General features: G+C 42.8%; 1 protein-coding gene across 2 annotated transcripts in view; it reads right to left on the reverse strand.

Annotated features, from left to right (window-relative positions):
- Nucleotides 1-25871, reverse strand: part of MEI1 (meiotic double-stranded break formation protein 1) — a 1382157-nt gene that overhangs the window by 632332 nt on the left and 723954 nt on the right. For both annotated transcript variants that reach the window (XM_063940445.1, XM_063940446.1), the window contains exon 15: nucleotides 17574-17685. In XM_063940445.1, coding sequence (XP_063796515.1) covers nucleotides 17574-17685 — 112 coding nt within the window. The remainder of the gene's footprint in view (nucleotides 1-17573; nucleotides 17686-25871) is intronic.

Here is a 25871-nt window from a genome sequence, read left to right on the forward strand (position 1 = left end):
ACTGCAACATTTCTGATTTATGTTTATTTATATCCATTAAAAGAGCCAAACTGTGTTTTAATATCTAAGATAATGGGTAAAGCATAATTGGGATGTGACATAAACAATAACATGTCAGCAGTAAATAGAGCAAGACACAAGTCTACTCCTCCTACCATGATCCCTTGATATAGGGGCGATAGTCTGAGGGCTATTGCAAGTGGTCCTAGGGCTACTGCAAAGAATAATGCTGAGAGCGGACATCCTTGTCTCATTCCCTTATAAATTTAAAGAGTCAGAAAGATAGCCATTACATAGACTCTTAAAATTCCAATAAGAATATAACAGATTCAGAATAGTAATGAATCTGTCAGAGAAACCAAATTTCCTAAGCAATTGATACAGATGGTCCCAATGTATAATATCAAATGCCTGTTCATTTCCAGGGGAATGAACCCTCTCCAGCGATAGTTTCACTTGATGCAGTTAAGGTATTCAATGCTGTAAAATGGCCCTTTCTATGGGAAGTTATGAGTGCTTTTGGAATCGGGTTGGGATTTATTAAATGGGTGCAATTGCTGTATACGGACCCGAAAGCTCAAGTTTCCATTAATGGATATGTTTCAATCCCTTTAATCCTGTCAAAGGGAACCAGACAGGGGTGTCCCTTATCCCCAGTTTTGTTTGCACTGGCATTTGAGCCATTGGCCTGTATTATACGTGATCACTGGTAGATAGTGGAGCTAAGAGCATTATATGCTGATGATTTATTATTATTCTTGTCCTATTATGTTATGTCCATGTATATAATCTTGGAAATAATTAAAATTGTTGCATTATATGCAGATGATTTATTATTATTCTTGTCCAATTATGTTATGTCCATGAATATAATCTTGGAAACAATTCAAATTTTTGGGAAGTACTCGGGCTTTAATATACATTGGGGAAGTCTTCTATAAGATCCTGGAACAAATTACCCCTTATAGTAATGGGGTGGGTAAACTTAGTTAAAATGGTGGTTCAACCAAAATTTTTATATGTACTTCAACAGTCATCAGTGTATATTAACAGACTCTGTATTTTGGAAATTGAATAGTATGATATCATCACTAGTTTGGAGGAACCTGCGCCCAAGAATTCAAATTAATACGCTAGTCAGGACAAGACAAAAGGGCAGAGTGGTACTTCCAAATTTAAAATTAAACTATATTGCAGCCCAATTGGCACATATTCAAAACTGGTTAGGAGATGAGCAGGTAAATAAATTGTTACGCATTTTGATAGCACAAGCCGATATAGAACATACTCCATTGCAAACATTATTGGCTAGGAGTCTTCCCTGCATAGCTCCGGCTATCGTCACTCAGGCAGTTAAGATCTGGGGTCAGGCTACTAGATTAATGGAATACAGGGGGTTAGACCCAGATACTACCTTGATTAACTGAAAAGGGTTGAGTGAGCTGAGTTATCTGCTAGGTTCTGTTCCTTGGGGATAATTGAGCATAATGTCATAGACGTGTATGATAAAAAAATATGCTACTATGCTATGCTCATTGGCTAAGGTGGTGATTGCCAGGTTATGGATGGCTCCAGGGGGACCTGAAATAAATAGCTGGATAGCACTTATTAATTCAACTATAGCGCATGAGAAGTTTGCAAATATCTGGAGGAGATGGCTACAATCTAATTACTATAAGAAGTATGTTGCTCCCACTTAGTTAAGAGGGTAAAATATTTATATTATCAGAGACATGGTCTCTTTTTCCCCCCTTTTTTTCTTGGTGATATTACTGTATAGGCACGTCACGTATTTAAGTTTACAAGGATGGCTATTGCAAATATGGATATTGCATTTGGTGTATATGAGGCACTTGTAATTGAGAAATTAGTATATTTAAGCCAATGGCTAATTTGAGATAGCAGCACATAAGCACATATGATATATATATTTACAGAATCAAAAGTGGTAATATAGTTAGAAAATATAACATTATAATATTTAAATTGGATAGACTGGATAAAGGGGAAGAAAAAAAGATGTACGGTTCTCATGGACCACTTGTGGATGTGCATTCGTAATTGTAAGGAAGCAAATGTGTTTCAAATTGCACGTGACTGAGGAGCAACACTGGATGGTTAAATAGGTTCAATAAAGTGGTTAAAGAAAAATGTATTTAGTAGTAGGTTACAAATTGCTGAGTGTATGTGTCGATTTGATCTCACGTATTAATTACACAGTAGTAATGTCACTAAAAATTATTTAAAAGGGGAAATATTAAATAATAGTTTTATGATAAGTTGTTAAGAAATTTATGTGGTAGTCATGTATACCCAATGCAAACTTTATATATAGGAGAATGAAGTGTTTGTGCACAGATAACAACACGGCGAGTGATTAATTATGGAATCAACACTGTATTAGCTTGATAAATGGAAGTATTTTTAATTGATTGTTGTATGTATTGTTATATGTATGTTTGTATTTATGTCAAAAACGAATAAAAAAGTACTTATAATAAAATGCCTTTTCAGTATCTAGGACAAGGATAGCTTGAGGTGTCTTATTTTTAGAGGTCTGTGCATCTGAAATTGCTGTCAATACTCTTCTAATGTTTACTGTCGAGTTCCAGCCAATTATAAACCCCGTCTGATCTTTATGAATTATATGCAGGAGGATATATTTTACCCTTTCTGCAAAATTTTAGTAAGCATCTTATAATCAACATTCAAATGTGATATTGGGCAATAGGAGCCCATATATGCCAGATCTCTACCTTGTTTGGGTATTACGTTTATATTGGCTGAAATAAAATGATCCGGGACCTTTTCTAATGTCAAAAGTGACATAAAATAGAGTTAACTGAGGCACAATTCTGCGTGCTAGTATCTGATAATATTCTGCAGTATACCCATCAGGGCCTGGTGCCTTGCAATTTTTTAAACGTTTAATAGCACAAAATTCTTCTTCCTCAGTGATAGGGCCTATAAGGGAATCTATTAATTGTTCCGATATTTGAGGGATAGGTAAGTCTTCCCAGAACCTTGCAACTTCTGCTTCAGGCAGACTTATCTCCGTCCACTTTATCTCCACCCAAGGCTTAGTAAAAAGAGCCCTAACTCTATATCCAAGTTCTGTTTAACCAAAATAACTACCACTCTTGCCTTTGAATTAAACGGGACAGATGTTTACACCCTCATCTCAAAGTGTTTAGTTTTAATATATCTGATGGTATCACATGCGTTTCTTGAAGGAGAAGCAAATCTAATTTAATTTTGTTAGCATAGAAATTTTCTTGCATTTCTGGCGGAGTTAATATCTTCTATATTCCAGGATTCTATCTTCCAATAAGCCATTCTATATCACACTAGAAAAATACAAATGTCATAATAGGAAGCATCTGCATAATATATAGATTAACGACCTAATGTTGCTCATGTGCAGTTGGGGGGGGGGGAAGGAAGGGGGGATAACATGATGGGGAAGACAAACAAAGAACATACAACATGAAAGTAAATAGAAAGAAACCATATGAAATACTGAAAAAAGCCACAAGTTGGCAGTAGAAATAGAATGATCTTCCAGGTTGAGCTTCAAGCTCAGAATCAAACACTTCAGGTAAAATTCAAGTATGATAGGAGACTCACGCCTAGCCACTAATGCCCAAAAACCTAAACATTGTTATTTGTCAATAAAGGTATGTCTAGAATAACGTTAAAGAAAATCCTTGAGTATCAATAAAGACAAAAGTATAACTTGTATGAATAAACTGAACATAAAAATGTATCCAGTGAGCCCAAATAAACACAATACTATCTCATCATAATATAAAGAAGCTTATATCATTGCGGTATGAGTGTAATACCATTGAGAGCGACAGCAAGAAAGAGCTGTGAATATTGTATGAATGCATAGCTGTATAAAATCTGAAAAAGGGAAAAACATGAGCAAACAAAATTCAGCTTGGTTCTGTATTATGAGATGGTCGAGCATCCTCTTCCTCCTCCTGTAGGCATTAGCATCGTCAACATTAGTAAAGTCAACATGAGTGTTCCCATCAAATATCCGGAGGCGGGGAGGGTATAATAGAGCATATTTTCTTCCTCTTTGAATCAGCTGCGAGTACAGTGGCGAGAAATATTTGCACGCTTTAGTCAGTTCAGCAGAGTAATTTTGAAACAGAAATATCTTGTTCCCTTCCCAAACAAGGTCTCAACATTTTTTCGATGCTCTCCAGATCGCCTCCTTATGCAGGAAGTTCAAGCATCTAAAAAGAACTACACGTGGTCTTGCTCCAGGATGGGTGCGAATCGGTCCCACTCTGTGCGCTCGTTCTATTACGAGGTCTGAACAGGAGTCTGTCATTTGCAATAAGCTGGGAAGCGAAATGTTGAGAAAGTCCAGCAATGCCGGCCCCTTTAAGAGTTTCTGGGAGCCCCACCACCCTCAAATTATTTATCTCAATCTATTCTCTAGGTCATCTAATCTAATTAATATTGAGCTTGAGGGTATACTTCAAGGTTGATTACAAAACAACATTTTCCTCTAATGGGCAAAACCATGTGCACTGCAGGTGGGGCAGATATAACATGTGCAGAGAAAATTAGAGTTGGGTGGGGTGTGTTCAAACTAAAATCTATATTGCAGTGTAAAAATAAAGCAGCACGGAAACAATATAACCAACCCAAATCTAACTCTCTCTGCACGTGTTATATCTGCCCCACCTGCAGTGCACATGGTTTTGCCCATTAGAGGAAAATGTTGTTTTGCACTAACCTTGAATTAGGCCCTGAGTGCGGTCCTGTTTAACTCGGGCTACCTTGAGTGCTGCCATATCTAAGAACTCTCCGACTCTGTGTTCATTTACTTTGACTTTCTGTGTTAGCTGGTTCAATTGCACTGTAACTCTGGCTGTTTGTTGTTGCAGCAAGGGATCCATAGCCTCTCTGATTGCCACTATCATATCTCCATAGGTAACTGGTGTGCCTGGGGAAGAAATAACTATATTTGGGGAATGACTAGTGGTGTTTCTGCTCACCTGAGGTGTCTGGTGAGGAGATGAAGAAGCAGAGTCAGCCTCATCAGCAGTGCCTGCAGTGTCCAGTGCCATCTTGGATGTCTGGCCACCTTGCTGTGACTTCTGTTTGTTCTATTTTTTGGGCATCAAATGAGAAACACATCTATCCATGCGAGGTAGCATCTCTAGGCGGGTGTTCCGGGGCCATTAGGCAGGTTGTAAATCAGCCTTTGAAATGCTATTTAGAGCAGGTGGCAGTAGAGCAGTTCCCGAGTGCAGCATCACATCTCAGAGGTGGATCCGGAAGCCAAATATGGAGTTTGTGAAATCTTTATTTTTTGTTTATGGTGGTTTTATATATAAAATGATGAAGTCCTCATGCAAAGGACGAAACGCGTTGGGACAGGAACTTGATACTCATCCCTTGGACTTCCCATTTGCGGACAGATAAGCTGTTTTTTATTCTAATCCTGTACGTTTGATACCTGCTATTACAGATAGAGAATCTGCCTGAATATTCCTCTTTATCTATGGTTTCTCCATATGCGGACAGATAAGCTGTTTATATTATCTGAGTCTGTACGTGTGCTACCTATATTTATGATCAGACGAGATATATTCTTTTAATTACTTTTATCTACCACCTGTGGTTGTGACAGGACTACTGTTTAATAAATTGTTACTGTTTTTATTATATCAAAATTATTGGAACCAGCATAGTTCCTAATGCTTGCATCTTTGGAAAACGTTTGAAAACAGTACACACTATGTTGTTTTTTATCTCTCTTTTACATGTTATACCTCTGAGAATCATCAGGCTGAAAGTTTTACTAAGCTAAGTTATCTTTTATATAAATTTCCACACCAACACTATTAGGCGCTCTTTTACTTCATTTTTTTGAGATATATATATATATATATATAACAATTGGAAACAGCCCGGCACTCTTCTAAATGTACAAAGTGCCCCGGTGCCCTCAGTATAAGATCCAACAACAAACAAAAAAATCTGCGGCACTCAGGGTCTTGTGAAAACGTCATTTGTATTAGAACATCAATAAAGTATCCATCAACGTTTCGGGGACTTCAACCCCTTTGTCAAGATGTGTGCACATCTTGACAAAGGGATTGAAGTCCCCTAAACGTCGATGGATACTTTATTGATGTTCTAATACAAATTACGTTTTCACAAGACCCTGAGTGCCGCAGATTTTTTTGTTTATATATATATATATATATATATATATATATATATATATAATGGATATTCGGATCGGCACTCTCCCTGTAAGTTCAATGGTGCTCCGGTGCCATCTGGAAAAATGCATGCATGTGCTTTCAAAACAGAACAAGCAGCGGCACTCAGAGACTGCAGGAGCCAGGAATAAAGTGCAAGTGCTTTTTAATCCATATTAGCAAAACAGGGGTATATATATATATATATATATATATATATATATATATATATATATATATACACTGCTCAAAAAAATAAAGGGAACACTAAAATAACACATCCTAGATCTGAATGAATGAAATATTATTATTAAATACTTTGTTCTTTATATTGTTGAATGTGCTGACAACAAAATGACACAAAAATTATCAATGGAAATCAAATTTATTAACCCATGGAGGTCTGGATTTGGAGTCACACTCAAAGTTAAAGTGGAAAAACACACTACAGGCTGATCCAACTTTGATGTAATGTCCTTAAAACAAGTCAAAATGAGGCTCAGTAGTGTGTGTGGCCTCCACGTGCCTGTATGACCTCGCTACAACGCCTGGGCATTCTCCTGATAAGGTGGCGGATGGTCTCCTAAGGGATCTCCTCCCAGACCTGGACTAAAGCATCCGCCAACTCCTGGACAGTCTGTGGCGCTGGTGGATGGAGCGAGACATGATGTCCCAGATGTGCTCAATTGGATTCAGGTCTGGGGAACGGGTGGGCCAGTCCATAGCATCAATGCCTTCGTCTTGCAGGAACTGCTGACACACTCCAGCCACATGAGGTCTAGCATTGTTTTGCATTAGGAGGAACCCAGGGCCAACCGCACCAGCATATGGTCTCACAAGGGGTCTGAGAATCTCATCTCGGTACCTAATGGCAGTCAGGCTACCTCTGGCGAGCACATGGAGGGCTGTGCGGCCCCCCAAAGAAATGCCACCCCACACCATTACTAACCCACTGCCAAACCGGTCATGCTGGAGTATGTTGCAGACAGCAGAACATTCTCCTTGGCGTCTCCAGACTCTGTCACGTCTGTCACATGTGCTCAGTGAGAACCTGCTTTCATCTGTGAAGAGCACAGGGAGCCAGTGGTGAATTTGCCAATCTTGGTGTTCTCTGGCAAATGCCAAACGTCCTGCACGGTGTTGGGCTGTAAGCACAACCCCCACCTGTGGACGTCGGGCCCTCATACCACCCTCATGGAGTCTGTTTCTGATCGTTTGAGTAGACACATGCACACTTGTGGCTTGCTGGAGGACAATTTGCAGGGCTCTGGCAGTGCTCCTCCTGTTCCTCCTTGCACAAAGGCAGAGGTAGCGGTCCTGCTGCTGGGTTGTTGCCCTCCTACGGCCTCCTCCAGGTCTCCTGATGTACTGGCCTGTCTCCTGGTAGCGCCTCCATGCTCTAGACACTACGCTGACAGACACAGCAAACCTTCTTGCCACAGCTCGCATTGATGTGCCATCCTGGATGAGCTGCACTACCTGAGCCACTTGTGTGGATTGTAGACTCCATCTCATGCTACCACTAGAGTGAAAGCACAGCCAGCTTTCAAAAGTGACCAAAACATCATCCAGAAAGCATAGGAGCTGAGAAGTGGTCTGTGGTCACCACCTGCAGAACAACTCCTTTATTGGGGGTGTCTTGCCAATTGCCTATAATTTCCACCTGTTGTCTATTCCATCTGCACAACAGCATGTGAAATTGATTGTCAATCAGTGTTGCTTCCTAAGTGGACAGTTTGATTTCAGACGTGTGATTGACTTGGATTTACATTGTGTTATTTAAGTGTTCCCTTTATATTTTTTTGAGCAGTGTATATATATATATATATATATATATATATATATATATATATCCCATTATAGGGGACTGCACATTTGTGTGACTCTACCTCCATCCCCCAAGATGACCAGATCCACTGCTGAATAACATGGCCTGTTGGAGGTAGTGGTAGTACTTCATGACATTTTTTTTTTAGCCTTAATGATGGCACTGGCCAGGATTCACTCTAACCAGTCAAATCTGTTGCTTGGCTTTTTTTTTTTTTTCTTGGTGTATTTATTACATTAGGCCATTTGTATGTATGAAAATGGAAAAATTAGCATGGTACCTTACAACAACTAGAGTTTTAAAACAGTGGGGTTTTGTTGTTGTTGTTAATTTACCCTCGATTACATATGCAATATACAACTCTAAAATGTTAACAAATTCGTACTGTATTAAAATTCACCCACAATGTTATTGCCTAGGAGTTAAGCAGAACATGGATTCCCAGACAGGTTTAGCTACTGTAGCTTGGAATTGCAGTTCATTGTGCTTTGGTCATCAAAAGAAATTGTGGACTATTCAGAATTAGCTGTAGATATGATTTGCACTTTTTTTTGTCACAAATAATGTTTTTATTGCCCATGCAACATTTTTCACAATCCTTGTCTTTTTTCAATACTTTACAGTAACTAAGGCAAAGTGCAACTAAAATGGCCAGGGACAAATCACAAACATAAATGCAAGGAGGGCTCTGAATTATGGGTGCCCTGACCCTGGTGTAAGCGTAACATTTATGATGAGGATGACTGCTTACAATTGGTCACACATGATCAAAACATGCATTTATACAAAAAACCCTAAAAATACTTTAACAGCCTATTAAAAGTGCGCACACTCATTTTTCACAAATAAAGAATGCTTTCTACTCAGTTGGACAGGGCAAGTCTGCACATTTATTTTAAAGTGGTGACATAAAAGTAAATCTTATTTGTGCCTGCATCTTTTTGCATTTTTTATATGCTAAAAACAAATGGGTTATGTGTTGAGCTACAGTAGTGTACTGCACTCTTTTTAAAATAAATTTCTGAATTTACTGTGAATTCACACCTCCAGTAGTACCACAGTACACCCAAGTACATCAAGAGGAGGGAGACACAGGCAAAGGGAGGAATGCTGCACATCTAGATTTGTATATGTTAGCAATTTAGAATGAGTTGCAAAGCTGTAACTTTTTTCTGGACACATGTTGCAATTCCTTTAGCATCTCACCAGGGGTGGATTGGGATTGAAAACCAGCCAGGGAAATTTATGGAAGCAGCCCTCATAAAGGGAGGGGGGGCTGTTGAGGGGGTGGAGTCTGTCGAGTGGGAGGGATTACTGCTCAGAAAGCATGACTATAGAAAGCCCGGAGAGTGCGCGCCGCAGAAGCGTTGCAAAATTTTAGGGGTGTGGCTTAGTGGGGGAAGGGGCGCGGCCACATAATACAGACAATTCACATTACACCACACAGTAGTGCCGCTTATACACATTGCACCAGATAGAACCTCCTATACACACTGCGCCAGGTAGAGCAAGTTATACATATTCCGCCAGATAGAGCACGTCTACACTTTGTGCCAGGTAGAGAATGGTATACACTTTACCCCAGGCAGAGCACATTATACACATTGCCCCAGGTAAAGCACATTATTTTCGGCCTTGAAACGTTGATAATAAAATATATATAGTATATATATAGTATGTGACAGACAGCGACACTCCACACCGCAATAATGAACACCACACAGGAGGTATGTTTCAACGTTTCAATGCCTTAACATAATATATGGCATTTTCATCAGGACATCATATATGTTTAGCCAATGAAACGTTGAAACTTACCTCCTGTGCGGTGTTCATTATTGCGGCGTGGAGTGTCGCTGTCTGTCGCATACTGTATATCCTTCTACTGCGGGAAACCAGCTAAGTAATGGTGATATATGGAATGCCGGGCTTCTGGATTTGTTTATATATATATATGCACATGTGCAGCAGCTCAGCTGGCGGCCATCTCTCAGTTAGCTTCAGGTTAACGCTGCCGCGATCGGAGCTAAACACCACTCACGGCAGCCGGCCAGCATGAGTGATAACGGCGGTCACTGAGGGGACATCCGGACCAGCCAAACGGCATCTGGTCCGGCATCCCGGCATGCCAATCTGCCTATACCCCTTTTCTTTACTCGGTACGCTCTTTGAAGCCTCACCTTTCTCTTTAGTCTTTATTCTCATTTACTCTCCCTTTCTTTTCTAGATCATCTCTCACTCACTTTTCTTCCTTTCTCATCTCTCACATAACATACTGACCTTGACTCTTTCCTAACCTCTTAGACAGAGCATCTCACTATACACAGAGCATCTCACTACACACAGAGCATATCACTACACACAGAGCATCTCACTACACACAGAGCATCTCACTACACACAGAGCATCTCACTATACACAGAGCATATCACTGCACACAGAGCAAGCTGCCCAAGGAGTAGGTAAGGGGGGGTGTATTTGTCAGTGTGTGTGTGTATGAGACTGTCAGTGTGTGTGTGTGTGTGTGTGTGTGTGTGTGACTGTCAGTGTGTGACTGTCAGTGTGTGTATGTGGTGTGTGACTGTGTGTGTGGTGTGTGACAGTGTGTGTGTGACTGTCAGTGTGGGTGTGTGACAGGAGGTGCAAAGTGTACACCCGTGCTGTGCCCCAAGATTCTGAAGGGCAGAAAGCATAGATGCAGCACCTAGTAAAGGATTACAAATGGATTGTGCCATCTGACTGACACGGCACTGTGGCACAGGTAGGCAGGAAAACATAGGTAATATGTGCACCCCCTTCCAGTAGCACCCCTCTTCCTCCAGTCACCTGTTCAGCACCTGTGTATGAATGACATCATGACACCAGCACCATGCTGCGCCCGTCCCACCTGTTCTATCCCTGCAGTGGCGGGCATGATCCGCAAGGAGCAGGAGGAACACTGTTCCTGGCTGGAACAGGCGTGACTGAATCTCCAGCATGACAGGATAGCAGCAGGAGCAGGCAACCAGGCACTGCCAGCTCCACACAGCAGCTGCAGATTGCAACTACAGACACCCATGAGGAAGCTGACACAGAGACAGGGTGATAAGTGTCAGTGTATTTTTACTAGGTGTGGATCATTAGATCGACAGTGTCTAGGTCGACCACTATAGGTCGACAGTCACTAGGTCAACATGTTCTTAGTCAAAAGGTCGACATGAGTGTTTCATGTTTCTCATACGTCCTAGAGGATGCTTCAAGAACCATGGGGTATAGACGGGATCCGCAGGAGACATGGGCACACTATTAGACTTTGAATGGGTGTGAACTGGCTCCTCCCTCTATGCCCCTCCTCCAGACTCCAGTTAGATTCTGTGCCCAGTGACACTGGATGCACACTGAGGAGCTCTCCAGAGTTTCTCAGAAAAAGACTTTATGTTAGGTTTATTATTTTTAGGGAGACCTGCTGGCAACGGTATCCCTGCATCGTGGGACTGAGGGGAGAGAAGCAGACCTACTTCTCTGAGTACAAGGGCTCTGCTTCTTAGGCTACTGAACACCATTAGCTCCAGAGGGTTCGATCACTTGGTGCACCTAGCTGCTTGTTCCCGGAGCCGCGCCGTCACCCCCCTCACAGAGCCAGAAGCCGGGTGAGTATGAGAAAATCAGAAGACTTCAGTGACGGCAGAAGACGGCGCGCCATGCTCCCACACATAACACGGCACTGCAGGGCGCAGGGGGGGAGCCCTGGGCAGCATGAACACCTCAATCAGCACTGGCATAAGTGAAAACAGTGCCTAGGCACTAGTTAAGGGACCCCCTCCAGTATAAATATTAATTTAAGCGGGACTGAAGTGCGCCATGTAGTGGGCGGGGCTTAGCCCACACAGCTCTGACCAGCGCCATTTTCTCTTCACAGAAGCTGCAGAGATGCTGGCCCTGACCTCCACACTGCTGTACAAGTAACAGGGTGCAAAATGGGGGAGGGGGGGGCACAAGTGATTTGGTGCTAATTTATATATATATATATATATATATATATATATATATATATATATATATATATATATATAGAATAGTGTTCACTGTAGGATTTTTTTAGGGCAGGGTGCTGATCACGGGTAGGGCAAATTTTTTATTCGGGAGGGCACATTTTTAATTCGGGAGGGCACATTTTTCAGTTAGAAGGGCAAAATTAGGTACATACTATAATGCTTGGTCCTCCCATTCCCACATGATAAAGAATGGACAGTAGCAAAAATTTAGGGGCATTGTTTTTCATGGGGAAGGTGCATGGCCACATAATAGTGGCAATTCACATTACACCACACAGTAGTGCAGCTAATACACACTGCACCAGGTAGAACCTCCTATACACACTGTGACAGGTAAAGCACGTTATACATATTGCGCCAGGCAGAGCACATTCTACACTTTGCGCCAGGCAGAGCATGTTATACACATTGCACCAGGTAGAGAGCACTGAGAAACATTGCACCAGGTAGAGAGCACTGAGAAACATTGCACCAGGTAGAGAGCTCTGAGAAACACTGCACCAGGTAGAGAGTACTGAGAAACATTGCACCAGGTAGAGAGCACTGAGAAACATTGCACCAGGTAGAGAGCACTGAGAAACATTGCACCAGGTAGAGAGCACTGAGAAACATTGCCCCAGGTAGAGAGCACTGTGACACATTGCACCAGGTAGAGAGCACTGAGACACACTGCACCAGGTAGAGAGCACTGTGACACATTGCACCAGGTAGAGAGCACTGAGACACATTGCACCAGCTAGGGAACATTTTTGATCTCAGCTTTTTTTTGCCAAGTTTACTTACTGGGGGCTGATGCTGCTGGAGTTGATTGCGCTGGTCCCCCCTTCACACACCGCGGAGCTGGTTGGAAATGGTCACCACACTGATCCATGATGTACACAGAGGAGGGAGGGCTGGGTTTGCCTCGGCGGGAGAGGCAAACCCAGCCCTCCTGTCTCTACAGATCATGAGCAGACCTATAGTCTGCTCGCAGAGGAGGGGAGCTGTGGCGGCTGATAGCTAAGGATGGGCGGGACGAGGCTGGCGGGAGAGGGCGGGACGGGCCGCGGAGGTCTCTGTCTCTCATGCAGGGAGACAGTGTGTTAATGTGTCCGGCGGCGGGTCCGGCGGCCAGCAAAGTGCAGGGCGGGAGGGCCCACACAAACGGGCAGGGCGGCATTCAGGTGTCTAAAAAAGGGGCAGGGAGCAGCGCCCTGTGAAAGACACCTAGAGTGAACACTATAGAAAGCGCTAATAGGTCTGGGCAGTCTTTTTACTTGCTTGAGTACCGGGATAGGCGCTGGGTTGTGAGCTGGCAGAACTCCCTCTGTGTTTCTCTTACAGGCTTTGTTGTGGGTCTGTCTCCTATAGCCCCAGTGTGGTTGTGGGTGTCGGCACGTGTGTGTGTCGACATGTCTGAGGCTGAGTGCTCTTCCCAGGAGGAGGCTGGAGTAGGGACAGACAATACTGTGAGAGTGGCTGTGTCGGCACCGCCGACGGATGACTGGGTAAATATGTTGAGTGTTTTAAACGCAAATGTGACTCGGTTGACTAAGAGATTTGATAAATCTGAGTCTAAAACCAGACATGGAGGAAGTCCATGGAGGATGCTTTGTCACAAGCACAGACCCCTTCGGGGTCACAGAAACGTGCGTTTACCCAAATACATGATACAGATACCGACACGGACTCTGATTCCAGTGTCGACTATAGTGATGCCAGATTAAATCCAAAACTGGCTAAGAGTATTATGATTGTGGCGATAAAAGAAGTGTTGCATATATCAGAGGACCCTGCTGTTCCTGATACTAGGGTCTGTAAGTTTAAAGGAAAGAAACCTGAGGTAATGTTTCCTCCCTCTCATGAACTGAACGCGCTTTTTGAAAAGGCTTGGGAAAATCCTGACAAAAAGATACATGTTCCCAAAAGAATTCCAGTGGCATATCCGTTCCCCTCTGGGGACAGTGAAAGGTGGGAGTCAATCCCCACAGTAGATAAAGCTTTATCGCGTCTTTCTAAAAAGGTGGCGCTTCTGTCTCCTGACACGGCAGCCCTAAAAGATCCTGCGGATCGTAAGCAGGAAAATACACTAAAATCCATCTATGTCACTACAGGGTCGCTAATCAGGCCATCCGTTGCTTCGGCATGGGTAAGTAGCGCTATTGAAAAGTGGGCAGATAACTTGTCATCTGAGGTAGATACCCTGGACAGGGATAGCGTGCTTTTGACTTTGGGTCACATCAGCATTGTGGATTCATCAATGGAATGCTGACGCTGACTCTAAGAAGGCGATGGAGTCTCTACCGTTTAACGGTAGGGTCTTGTTTGGTGACGGCCTCACTGACCTGGTATCTACGGCTACCGTGGGTAAGTCTTCATTTTTACCTTATGTTCCTGCACAGCATGGTTGTTGCTAGGGGTTTCATGGGCTGGGTGTCTCGCTCGTTGCCAGGGGGTTCATGCTCTGGGACGAGTGTCATACTCGTTGCCAGGGGTTTGTAATGTTTGTGGACAGGGGTAATGCTTGTTGACAGGGGTGTGTTATCGTTAAACATTTTAAAAAAAATGAAATGTTCTTACAGTGAAATTTTACATTTCTGAATTAAAAAAAAAAATAAAGCTATGAAATTCCATAGACAAAAAACCTTACGGTTTCACATGTCCCATTAAGGCTTCTTACACATGATCTGGCATTTCAGAAACCTGTTGTAACTCTTCCACTCAAACTCCAAAAAGCAATGAAATTCTGATCATTAAGGCTGACGCCTTAATGGACGTGTTCCTTGCACAATACAGATATGGTATGCCATCACAGCCTGTGGGTAAGTGCAGATTCAGCGCTCTCACAGAGTGAGATTGCTGTCACTCACACAATGGTGGAGCTGCTCATTCACAGATTTGTGTGCTCATTGGAATACACACATGCAGTCTATGCAACTGAGGCTCTGAGTGGAAGACAAAGCTTCTTGGATGAGGTAAGAGTGGCGTGAATGGGGGGAGGAGACAGAGCAGTATGGATGAGGGGACAGAAATGTGTGGATCGGGGCAAGACTAAGCAGCACTGATTGGGGGACAAAGAAACACAGAAAATAGCGGTGCAGACGGGAGGAGGTAAGACAGAGTGCAACAGATGGGGAAAGAGTGGCACAGATGGGAGAAAGAATGGTGCAGATGGGGGAAAAGACAGTGGCACAGATGGCGGGAAGACAGAGCAGTGTGGATGAGTGGACAGTGCCGTGTGGATGAGTGGGACAGAGCAGCACAGATGTAAAGGGGTGAGAGCAGTACAGATGGAAAGAAACAGTGGCATGGATGATGGGAAGGAAGTCCCAATATCGGAGGGGGTAAGTATTTTACCCACCCTTGGGGCTTGACAGCTAGGCCTAATCCTCGGAGGAGGGGTGACTAGTGCTAATACTTCCCCTTCCCCGGGCCATAACACTAACAGTGACCCTGATACTTACCTTCAGGATGTCAGCGATGTCCGCTACATGAATGGGGTAAGAGTGGTGTGGATAGGGGGGAGATTAAGCAGCATGTATGGGAAGGGAGGCAGAGTGGTGCGGATGGGGGTCAACAATGCAGATTGGTTGAAAACACTTGCACGGATGGGTAGAAAACTGGTGCAGATGGGAGAGAAGACAGTATAGCAGGTATGGGAGGAGATAGAGTGACGTTGAAGAGGGAAACACTGAGCAGCACAGAGAGAAGGAAACGGTGGTACGGACAAGGCACAGATGGGGAAAGACAGATGGTGCAGATAAGTTAGTATAGACCAGCACACATAGGAGAACACAGAAGTAGGGATTGGGGAAGACTGAGCAGCATGGGGGTGTATAGGGGAAGTAAGTGTAGATGCATAGACCGTAGATGGGGTATTACAGTGTTAGCAATTAACAAAGATGTTTGAGGGAACGAAATGTGTATACTAAATGAGATGGATGTATAGAGTTAGAAGGATGTTGTAACGAGGTGGGATTGTTGTGGTGACCGAATAGGATGGTTGTGGGCACTGTGTGGGATGGGAGCACCACAAAACTGCTCAGATCTTCAGTTGCATAGACTGCATGTGTGTATTCCAATGAGCACACAAATCTGTGAATGAGCAGCTCCAACATTGTGTGAGTGACAGGAATCTCACTCTGTGAGAGTGCTGAATCTGCACTTACCCACAGGCTGTGATGGCATACCATATCTGTATTGTGCAAGGAACACGTCCATTAAGGCGTCAGCCTTAATGATCGGAATTTCATTGCTTTTTGGAGTTTGAGTGGAAGAGTTACAACAGGTTTCTGAAATGCCAGATCATGTGTAAGAAGCCTTAATGGGACATGTGAAACCGTAAGGTTTTTTGTCTATGGAATATATATATATGCACATGCGCAGCAGCTCAGATGGCGGCCATCTCTCAGTTAGCTTCAGGTTAACGCTGCCTCGATCGGAGCTAAGCACCACTCATGGCAGCCGGCCAGCATGAGTGATAACGGCGGTCACTGAGGGGACATCCGGACCAGCCAAACGGCATCTGGTCCGGCATCCCGGCATGCCAATCTGCCTATACCCCTTTTCTTTACTCGGTATGCTCTTTGAAGCCTCACCTTTCCCTTTAGTCTTTATTCTCATTTACTCTCCCTTTCTTTTCTAGATCATCTCTCACTCACTTTTCTTCCTTTCTCATCTGTCACATAACATACTGACCTTGACTCTTTTTTAACCTCTTACACAGAGCATCTCACTATACACAGAGCATCTCACTACACACAGAGCATATCACTACACACAGAGCATCTCACTACACACAGAGCATCTCACTACACACAGAGCATCTCACTTTACACACAGAGCATATCACTTTACACACAGAGCATATCACTGCACACAGAGCATCTCACTACACACAGAGCATCACACAGAGCATCTCACTATACACAGAGCATCTCACTAGCTTTCTTTTCTCTATCACCTACTTTTCTTTGCTGCCTCAGGCTAGTCTTTTCTTTCCCTCCACTGTCATTCCTAAGTCACATTCCTCTCTTCACTCTCACTTATCCTTATACCTTTCTGCACTGCAGCTTACTGTACTCACTGCTAGTCTCTTCTTCTGCCTCACATCTTCCTATAGTTCTCTAAGTCTCTGTAGTGTGTAGTTAAATGGAAGCAGACATTGCTGTGCAGAGTGCTGATCCCGCCCCTGCCGACGTCATGAAGAGGGCGGGGCTTACAGTGAGGAAGTGCTGCACACTGACAGCCCACCGAGTACGAGCAGCTCTACACAGCCTGCAGCTAAACAGACTGTGAAAGGGGACTGTTTCTCAGCGCTACCCGATCGGAGCTAAGCTCCGATCGCGGTAGCCGACCTGGTGGAGGAGAAAGTCAGCCCTCTGAGGGGACAAAGGGGCCAGCCTACACAGGAACTGGCATGGTGTCCCGGCGTCCCAATCCGCCCCTGCATCTCACTCTGAATTTGGCCCTGTAAGTTTTACCCCAAGCGGAACATACCTAGTTTCACAGAAACCTTTTCCTTCATACTAGGCACAACTGCAAATATATCAGTAAGAAGTGAAAAAAATATCTCCATTGTTGCTGGAACTGGTGTCCATTCATAACATCTCTATAAACAAATATAAAATTGATTATTAAAAAAAAAAAAAGAAATACAGGTACTAGACATTTATAACGTACCTAAAAGACAAATTAATTTGGTAGCAACTACATTTACTCTATTATTACTTATTTTTAGTTACCCATCTAAAATCTCTGCCACTCTTGGTAAAATAACACATCTTTGATCTAAATGATAAAAGCATTCTGCATAGTTACCAAGGGGTAAATATAACAGCACAATCTGAAAGCTAAACAGGAAGGGACTTTATGGGGTCAATCCAATTAGGTGTGAGTTGGCTTGTGTGAGTCGTTTCATAGCAAATTCGCACTGAGAATTGCATTCGCAATGCAGCTCCATACTCTCATTGCTTGTTCAAAGGAAATTCTAATTTTTTGTGATCACCCCTTGTGGGTATAAGAAGATAGAGAAAATCTGTATTTTAAGATCCTGACAAAAATGTCAGGATTTACTTCAGAACCCATTGGTAACCCCCTTAATGACTCATTAGGCATTTGGAAGTTTTCAAAGGTAAAACAGCAGTGAAATGAGTCTTTCAGGCGCAAAGCTGCCCGTACACTTTTAGTTGCAAAAATAAATGTCACCACATTTACAAATCACAAATACATACAAAGGAAGCACACTAGTCCCATGATGCTCGGCGCGGGAATCCCGATGCACCGATAAGAAGTGGATTTCCTTGTTTCTCGTTCACTGTTTTTAAAGTTTGTTTTTATCAGTATGTAAAACGAATGATTTACAGTGGATATGTATTTTATTTCATGTGCTTTATTGTTGTGTTTGGTTTTTTGAACAGGAAGTCAAATAATTGATTACATCACTTCCTGCTACTCACAGATAGGCGGTTGGTCCCATAAATATCTGGGCTATTCACAGTCCAGATGTGTCTTGACAAAGGTCCATTGACCGAAACGTGTTGACACTATCTGGACTGTGAGTAGCTATATCCTGTTTTCTTCTCTTTTCTTTGTTCCACCACTGAAAGGATAATATACAAAAAGACTTTGCCAATTATTTCTTCTTTTTTAACATTTTTGTAATTTTTTAACTTTTTAACTTGATTTTGGATGGATTAAAAATTTGTTTTCTATGAACATCATTTCCTTCATTTGAGCTTCTTCGGAACATTTACACACCAATTGCAGAACTTATGAGATCTTGACAGATGTAAATTTGTTACCACCAATTGAATGGTCAAAATTATTAAGGCTCGCTAGAAGAACAACTACAGTGTAAAGATACCTTGATAGGAGTTGACCCTGCAGTTCCAGTGTGAGTTGGGGTACGCCTTGCCTATAGGAATCATTGATTAAAGATACCTTTATAGGAGTGTCCTATACACATTCTGTGTGAGTTCTGGGTACGCCTGTGTTAAACTCCTGTTTTTGGCTTTATGTCTGTCCACTTGGAGGCCGTGAGAGTTACCATATTAAAGAAACCTTTATGAGCACATCATCACTTACTTTTTGTGTGAGTGGGGTACGCGAGATATTATCAATTCACTACCAGTCACGAAAAACTTCATTGTTTTTATTCATTGTATTTGGTTTTGGTCTGTAAACAATATTACACATTGCATGTTATTATCTTTTTTCTGCATGTGCGAGTAACTGAAACCTAATCTGATTGGATGACACTACGAACCTCTCCCATTGGACCAACCAGACCTCAGACCCTCTTTTGACTCCTAATAGGAACGTATTGTATACATTATCCATGTTACATCTACCTCATTAAGCGCCCAGGACACAGTTTAGTGTGCTTCCTTTGTATGTATTTGGAAGTTTTCAACTAGCTTAATTGGGCCAATAATTAAAAGTAATTTTTGGTGTTAAAACATATAAATTGCCTCAAATTACCCCAATATCAACTGTTTCATGCATTATGCAAACCAAATTTAATGAAAGTATTTATTTCACCAACAAATAATTGCTTTTGATAATTTTTCTTATTTTTTTTTAAACTGTAAAGTCACCTCAAATTACCACAAAACCCCTTTTTGCATTTCTCATTTAATTCTTTTTTTTGTAATTAAATGAAATACATAAGATTTTTACACCATTTTACTGTTTTTAAAAAAATGCAGACATCAGTCATCTGATACCTTTTAAAAGCATCCAGTACTCTTCTTATGGCCAGTAACAGCCTTCTATACATTGGCGTACTTATAATGAGTGTAGTGTGTGCAGTGCACACAGGCCCCAGGGGTGCAGGGGGGCCCACACCACACACCCAGCACATATTTATATTTCAATACTTACCCTCTGGAGTCCTGTGTCGGCAGCAGCAGTGCTGCAGAAATCACAGGGAAAATGGTGGGGTGGCCATTTTTCCAGCATTTCACGCATGTGCAGTAGGAAAATCACTGGGAAAATGGCCTCCGTGCCATTTTCCCAGAGACCTGTGCATGCACACTGGACTCTGGTCTCCCCAGTTTATGCATTTCTCCCAGATTGCCTTTGAAGAAAATTTGCACACCCTTACCCCAACAAACTACTGCGAATTGGCATTTCTAATTGGATCTCACATTTCTCCGGGAATGTGCAGTTGTGCATAGTCTGCGATTGGATTTAGCCTTATGAATCCTTTTGCACACATTCAATTGGGAAATGCATAGATTAACATGACAAGATAACTGTTTGGGATGCACTAGCTTCAGGGGTGATAATAGCTTTTTGGGTAAGCAGATGGCAAGCACGTGCCAAGTTTACAACTGACCTATTATTTTTATTTTACACATCTTTAGATCATGCATTAGCCAAAACAATCAACATGACACCTTTTTTCACCACTGATATACACTTTGGGACTGATTCAAAGTTGAATGCAATTCCAAATGCAGACAGATCTCACAGCTTTTAGCAAACCGCACAAAGCCTGCCTTCACAGCTTAGAGCAGGGGTGGCCAACCAGTCAGAGGCAAAGAGACAGAAAAGATCTATAATCAAGAGCAAGAGCCACTATCATGCGTGCGCCGAAGGTGCGCGTGCAGATATGGGTGTGTGGTCTAGTTGTCACAAAGCCACACCCCATTTTTGTGTGCACACCTTTCGGTATGACGTTTGTAGAAGTATGACCTCATATCATAACCCCATTTTTCATCATGTTGCACAGTGCCACATACATATAATGCCCCAGTGCAGTGCCACACACATATAAAAACGCCAAAAAATGGGTGCCTCCACAGTGCCAGATACATATATGCCCCCAGTGCCAGATACACATGTCCCCACAGTGCCAGATACATATCTCCACAGTGCCAGCTATGCCCCCAGTGCCAGATACACATGTCCCATCAGTGCCTGCTATACCCCCAGTGCCAGATGCATATGCCCCCACAGTGCCAGCAATGCCCCCAGTGCCAGATACACATGTCCCCACTGTGCCTGTTATGCCCTCAGTGCCAGATACACATGTCCCCACAGTGCCTGCTATGGCCCCACTGCCTGCTATTCCCCCAGTGCCAGATACACATGTCCCCACAGTACCTGCTATGCTCCCAGTGCCTGCTATGCCCCCGTGCCAGATATGCCCCCAATGCAGATACATATGTCCCCACAGTGCATGATATGCCCCTCAGTCCCAGATACACATGTCCCCACAGTGCCCGCTATGCTCCCAGTGCCAGATATGCCCCCAGTGCAGTGACACATGTCCCCACAGTGCCTGCTATGCCCCCCAGTGCCAAATACACATGTCCCCACAGTGCCTGCTATTCCCCAAGTGTCAGATATGCACCCAGTGCCAGATATGCCCCCAGTGCCTGCTATGCCCCCAGTGCCAGATATGTCCCCAGTGCCAGATACACACACATCCCCAAAGTGCTAACCTGCCCCTGCGCCCCGCTCACTGCACTGCTGCTGCTCACCCTCCGGCGGCGGTGTCTCTCTTCAATTAGGCGCCAGTTCGTGAGCCAATCAAAGCTTGCGGTCCGGCAGCCAATCAGGAGGCTCAGCTGCCAGTCCGCAAGCTCTGATTGTCTCACGGGCCAGCACCAAATTGAAGAGAGACACCGCCGCCGGAGAGGCGTGCTTGTGTCTGGGACTGAGGGCAGCGGTGGCCAGGAGCCGACCGAGCCGCATGCAGCAGATGGAAGAGCCACCTGCGGCTCGTGAGCCTTAAGTTGGCCACCACTGGCTTAGAGCATTTCTGAGCAGGTCATTTGCTTCACGGACAATTTTCACTTTTGCTAAGTAGACAGTAGACCTTACTGGGTGATGAGGGGGTATTCACACATTAGATAAGCATCATGTGGCAGTGTTAATAGAGTTGCGGGCTATCCAGGGCTAAGTGTATGCAGAACTACAATTCAACAGATCTCCTTCATCAAGGATAGGGCTTGGGTAAATATAGCTAATACTGATGGTGGTCGCTTCCACACATGGAGGGCTAGGTGTGATGTACAATAGTTGTTTAGATGCAGCAAACTTTAAATATAGCCGGATGTTTGCATGGGTTTCTGATTGCTGGAAGTGGCCGGATTTGCGATCACTTTTCTTGTGACTCAGAATCAGGACTTTTTAGTAGCATAGAAAAAATATTATTTGTTACATTTCTTGTACAACAGAATATTTTTTACCTTTTGGTAATAAAATTAGCATTTCATCAGACTACAAGTGAATTGCTATTTTCACATATCTTCATATCCATTTTGAGAAAAACTGTAGTTATATCTTAAATCAGCACACCAAATACTGTTCCTTTGGAATCAGCCAGAGAATTGCAGCCAATTATCAATGGACCAAATTTTGCAGGCCTGTGTTATCATCGCTACTGACATTTCCCATGAAAATAGCATTGCAATTTAGTTAATAATACAATGGCCGGAATTCAATCACCTGCGAAGAAACATCAGGATGTTTCTTCAATATTTTTTTTTTTTTTGGGGGGGGGGGGAGGGGGGGGGGGCTATCCAATTAATCATCCGAAAGAAAAAAAATCATCTAAAACACATGGGTTCAGTGAAGCCTGTGTGTTCGGTAGAAACAACCCAGTTTTCGGATGAAAATTGGGCTGCTTTCAGGGATTTTTGCTTCCCCTGTCTAAGGCAGGTGAAACAAAATCCCAGAGATGACGCCGGCTTATAGGGGCTAACTGAATTACCGATCATGGGTAATACAATATCGGCCAATGTATGTTATAATACACAGATTATATTTCTGTGGCCACTGTACATACATATGTGACTATGGATTAGGAAACTATGGGGCAGATGTACTAAGCAGTCAAAAGAGTGGAGAAGTGAGCCAGTGGAGAAGTTGGCCATGGCAACCAATCAGCTGCTCTGTATAATTTTATAGTATGCAAATTTCAAATGTTACTTCAATGCTAATTGGTTGCCATGGGCAACTTCTCCACTGGCTCACTTCTCTACTCTTTTCACTGCTTAGTACATCTCCCCCTAAGAGGCTTATTCTGAGTCATGAGCAATGCAATGCACACGTAAACCAGCAACTTTTTTGTAACTGAGCATGCATCTAAATCTGTAAAAAATTGCATGGCACATGCATATCAGCTGATCTGACTCTAAATATATTGTGCCTTTCTGGATGGTGACTTCACAGATGCACCATGATATTCTTTCTGGCATGATATGTGAATGACACTGATTTGCCGCAAAAGTGGTGGCGAAATTATACACTTAAACACGCACATTGGAGGCCATACTCTGAAGTATTCTGCACCTATCATGGGGCTGGTGCAAGTCCCAATAGTGTTTCCGATAGTTGCGACTGTAGACACAGAACAAGGTCGTCCCAGCCCTTGCACATGGAGATGCACACTTACACACCAGTGGAAGGGCTTTAATTAGCATTAGCAGACACCACTACTGCAAAATATACAGGGGTGAATTCAATTAGCCGTGGAAGCCAGCACTGATTGGGGATTATTTTTCATCTGCATTTGGCAGTTGAAAAAAAATCCCCAATAAACTGCCCCATTTTTGCGCTCACAGAAACACATCCGGATCCTATGTGTTTTTGGCCAAAACAGGTAATATTTCTGTAGGTAAAACTGGCTATGATTTAATTGCCTGAAAAAATCTCTGTAAAAGCCTTTTTTTTTTTTCCTCCCTAAATATCTTGGAGGCTAAATGAATTCCCCCCACAAACTTGTATGCAGCAGTGCACTTGAAATCAGTCCCTACATGACAAAATTTATAGTCTGGGTAAAAAATGTCAGATTAACATATTTGTTGTAAATACTGTAAGTTGATATTGAATAATTGAAAGGCAAAATTATTTTCTAGAAAACATGACTATTGACATGGACCTTTCCATGTTCAGCCAATTTGTTTATATTCATAATATTTAAAAATATACTAAAGTATAATGGTTTTAAACAATTAGTTTGCCATTTTTAGAATCTTCTGTTCAAAAAGTTTCTCTTATGATGTTTTTAACCATTTGCCTTGCATGGTCGCATCTGATGCGACCTGTCAGAAAGCTCCCTGTGCGGCTGCAGGAAGCAAAGCTTCCTGGTTCCCTTTCCCCCCACAGTGCCTGCCAAACTGCCTATGACCGCTGATTGGTCAACCCGGCAGCGTCCCCCACCCAGCGGCTGCAGACATTAGCAGCCACTGGGGAAATGTAAAAAAAGCAGCCCTCCCCTTTCATGTGGAGCTCCGGAAGCTGTAGAGAGCATATCGTGCCTGGAAACTGAAGTCGTGATGGTCACAATGGGGGTAATTTCAAGTTGATCGCAGCAGGAATTTAGTTAGTAATTGGGCAAAACCATGTGCACTGCAGGGGAGGCAGATATAACATGTGCAGAGAGAGTTAGATTTGGGTGGGTTATTTTATTTCTGTGCAGGGTAAATACTGGCTGCTTTATTTTTACACTGCAAATTAGATTGCAGATTGAACACATCACACCCAAATCTAACTCTCTCTGCACATGTTATATCTGCCTCCCCTGCAGTGCACATGGTTTTGCCCAATTGCTAACTAAATTCCTGCTGCGATCAACTTGGAATTACCCCCAATGTTCCGATCATCGATGATCGCAATGTTCTGACCATCGATGTTTGTTGCAATGTGTTGTTTTTTTCTGGGGGGGGGGGGGGTTAAATATGTTTTTTTGTTTTATTATGAAAACTGTATTGGACATACTTTAAAAAAAAAATCTTAACCTAATTCAATCCTAAAAAAGAAAAACAATTTCTGAGTGATTTGTGGGGAAAATAATAGTTAAGTGGTTAAACCATTCAGAGATGGATTAAAATATAATGTTAGAATTTTTGCATGATATACAGTATATATTTATGGTATGCCTATAAATAAATAAAGGTGTATACAGTAAATAAAGGTTTGGATAAAACTTTTTTAATGTGAGATAAAAGCAAATTATACTTACCGATAATTTCATTTCTTCAAGATACTTCATGGCAGCCATTACTCTGGGATTGTATCCATCCTCCTATAATTAGACAGGTAGTTTTTTTTTTCCCCAGCAGCTAAGTACCGCCCACTCTGGGTATAAAGCGACCCTCCTCTTCCTCCTCCCTAGTCTTTTGAATGTCTCCTTACTGACACATTCTGTGAAAAAAAACTTAAGGGAGGGAATATCATAGGCTGCCATGAAGTATCTTGAAGAAATGAAATTATCGGTAAGTATAATTTGCTTTTTTCTTCTGCGTTCCTTCATGGCAGCCATTATTCTGGGATATACCAACGCTCAATACAGGGAGGGTAACAAATTAGAAAGACCACGGTTTAATGCTGAATAGTAATAACTATTTATTCCATAACCCTTTCAAGGACTTGTTTCCCAAAGTGGGAGTCTCCAACATACAGCACATAATGACTAGAGAACGTATGTATAGATGACCAGGTAGCTGCTGCGCATATGTCTCTTGCCGACACTTGAGCCTTCCTAGCCCAGGAAGCTGCCACCGCCCTTATAGAGAGTGTGCCTTTAGTCCTCCTGGAACCTCCCGATCACTTTCCTCATACACAAATGTTAGCAGTTCTCTAATCCATCTGGAAATGGTTTGCTTAGTAGGCATGTCACCTCTCTTTGGTCCTGAATGCAGCACAAACAGGTGTTTGGTCTTCTGAAACTCCTACACGCTCTCCAGATAAAATTAGATTGCTCAGGTTAAATCTAAAATTGTGCATCCTTTCTTCCTCCCTGTTCTGTGGTTCCGGATAAAAGGACGGCAAGACAATTTC

The sequence above is a fragment of the Pseudophryne corroboree genome, chromosome 9 (genome assembly GCF_028390025.1).
Source record: "Pseudophryne corroboree isolate aPseCor3 chromosome 9, aPseCor3.hap2, whole genome shotgun sequence".
Classification (NCBI taxonomy): domain Eukaryota; kingdom Metazoa; phylum Chordata; class Amphibia; order Anura; family Myobatrachidae; genus Pseudophryne; species Pseudophryne corroboree.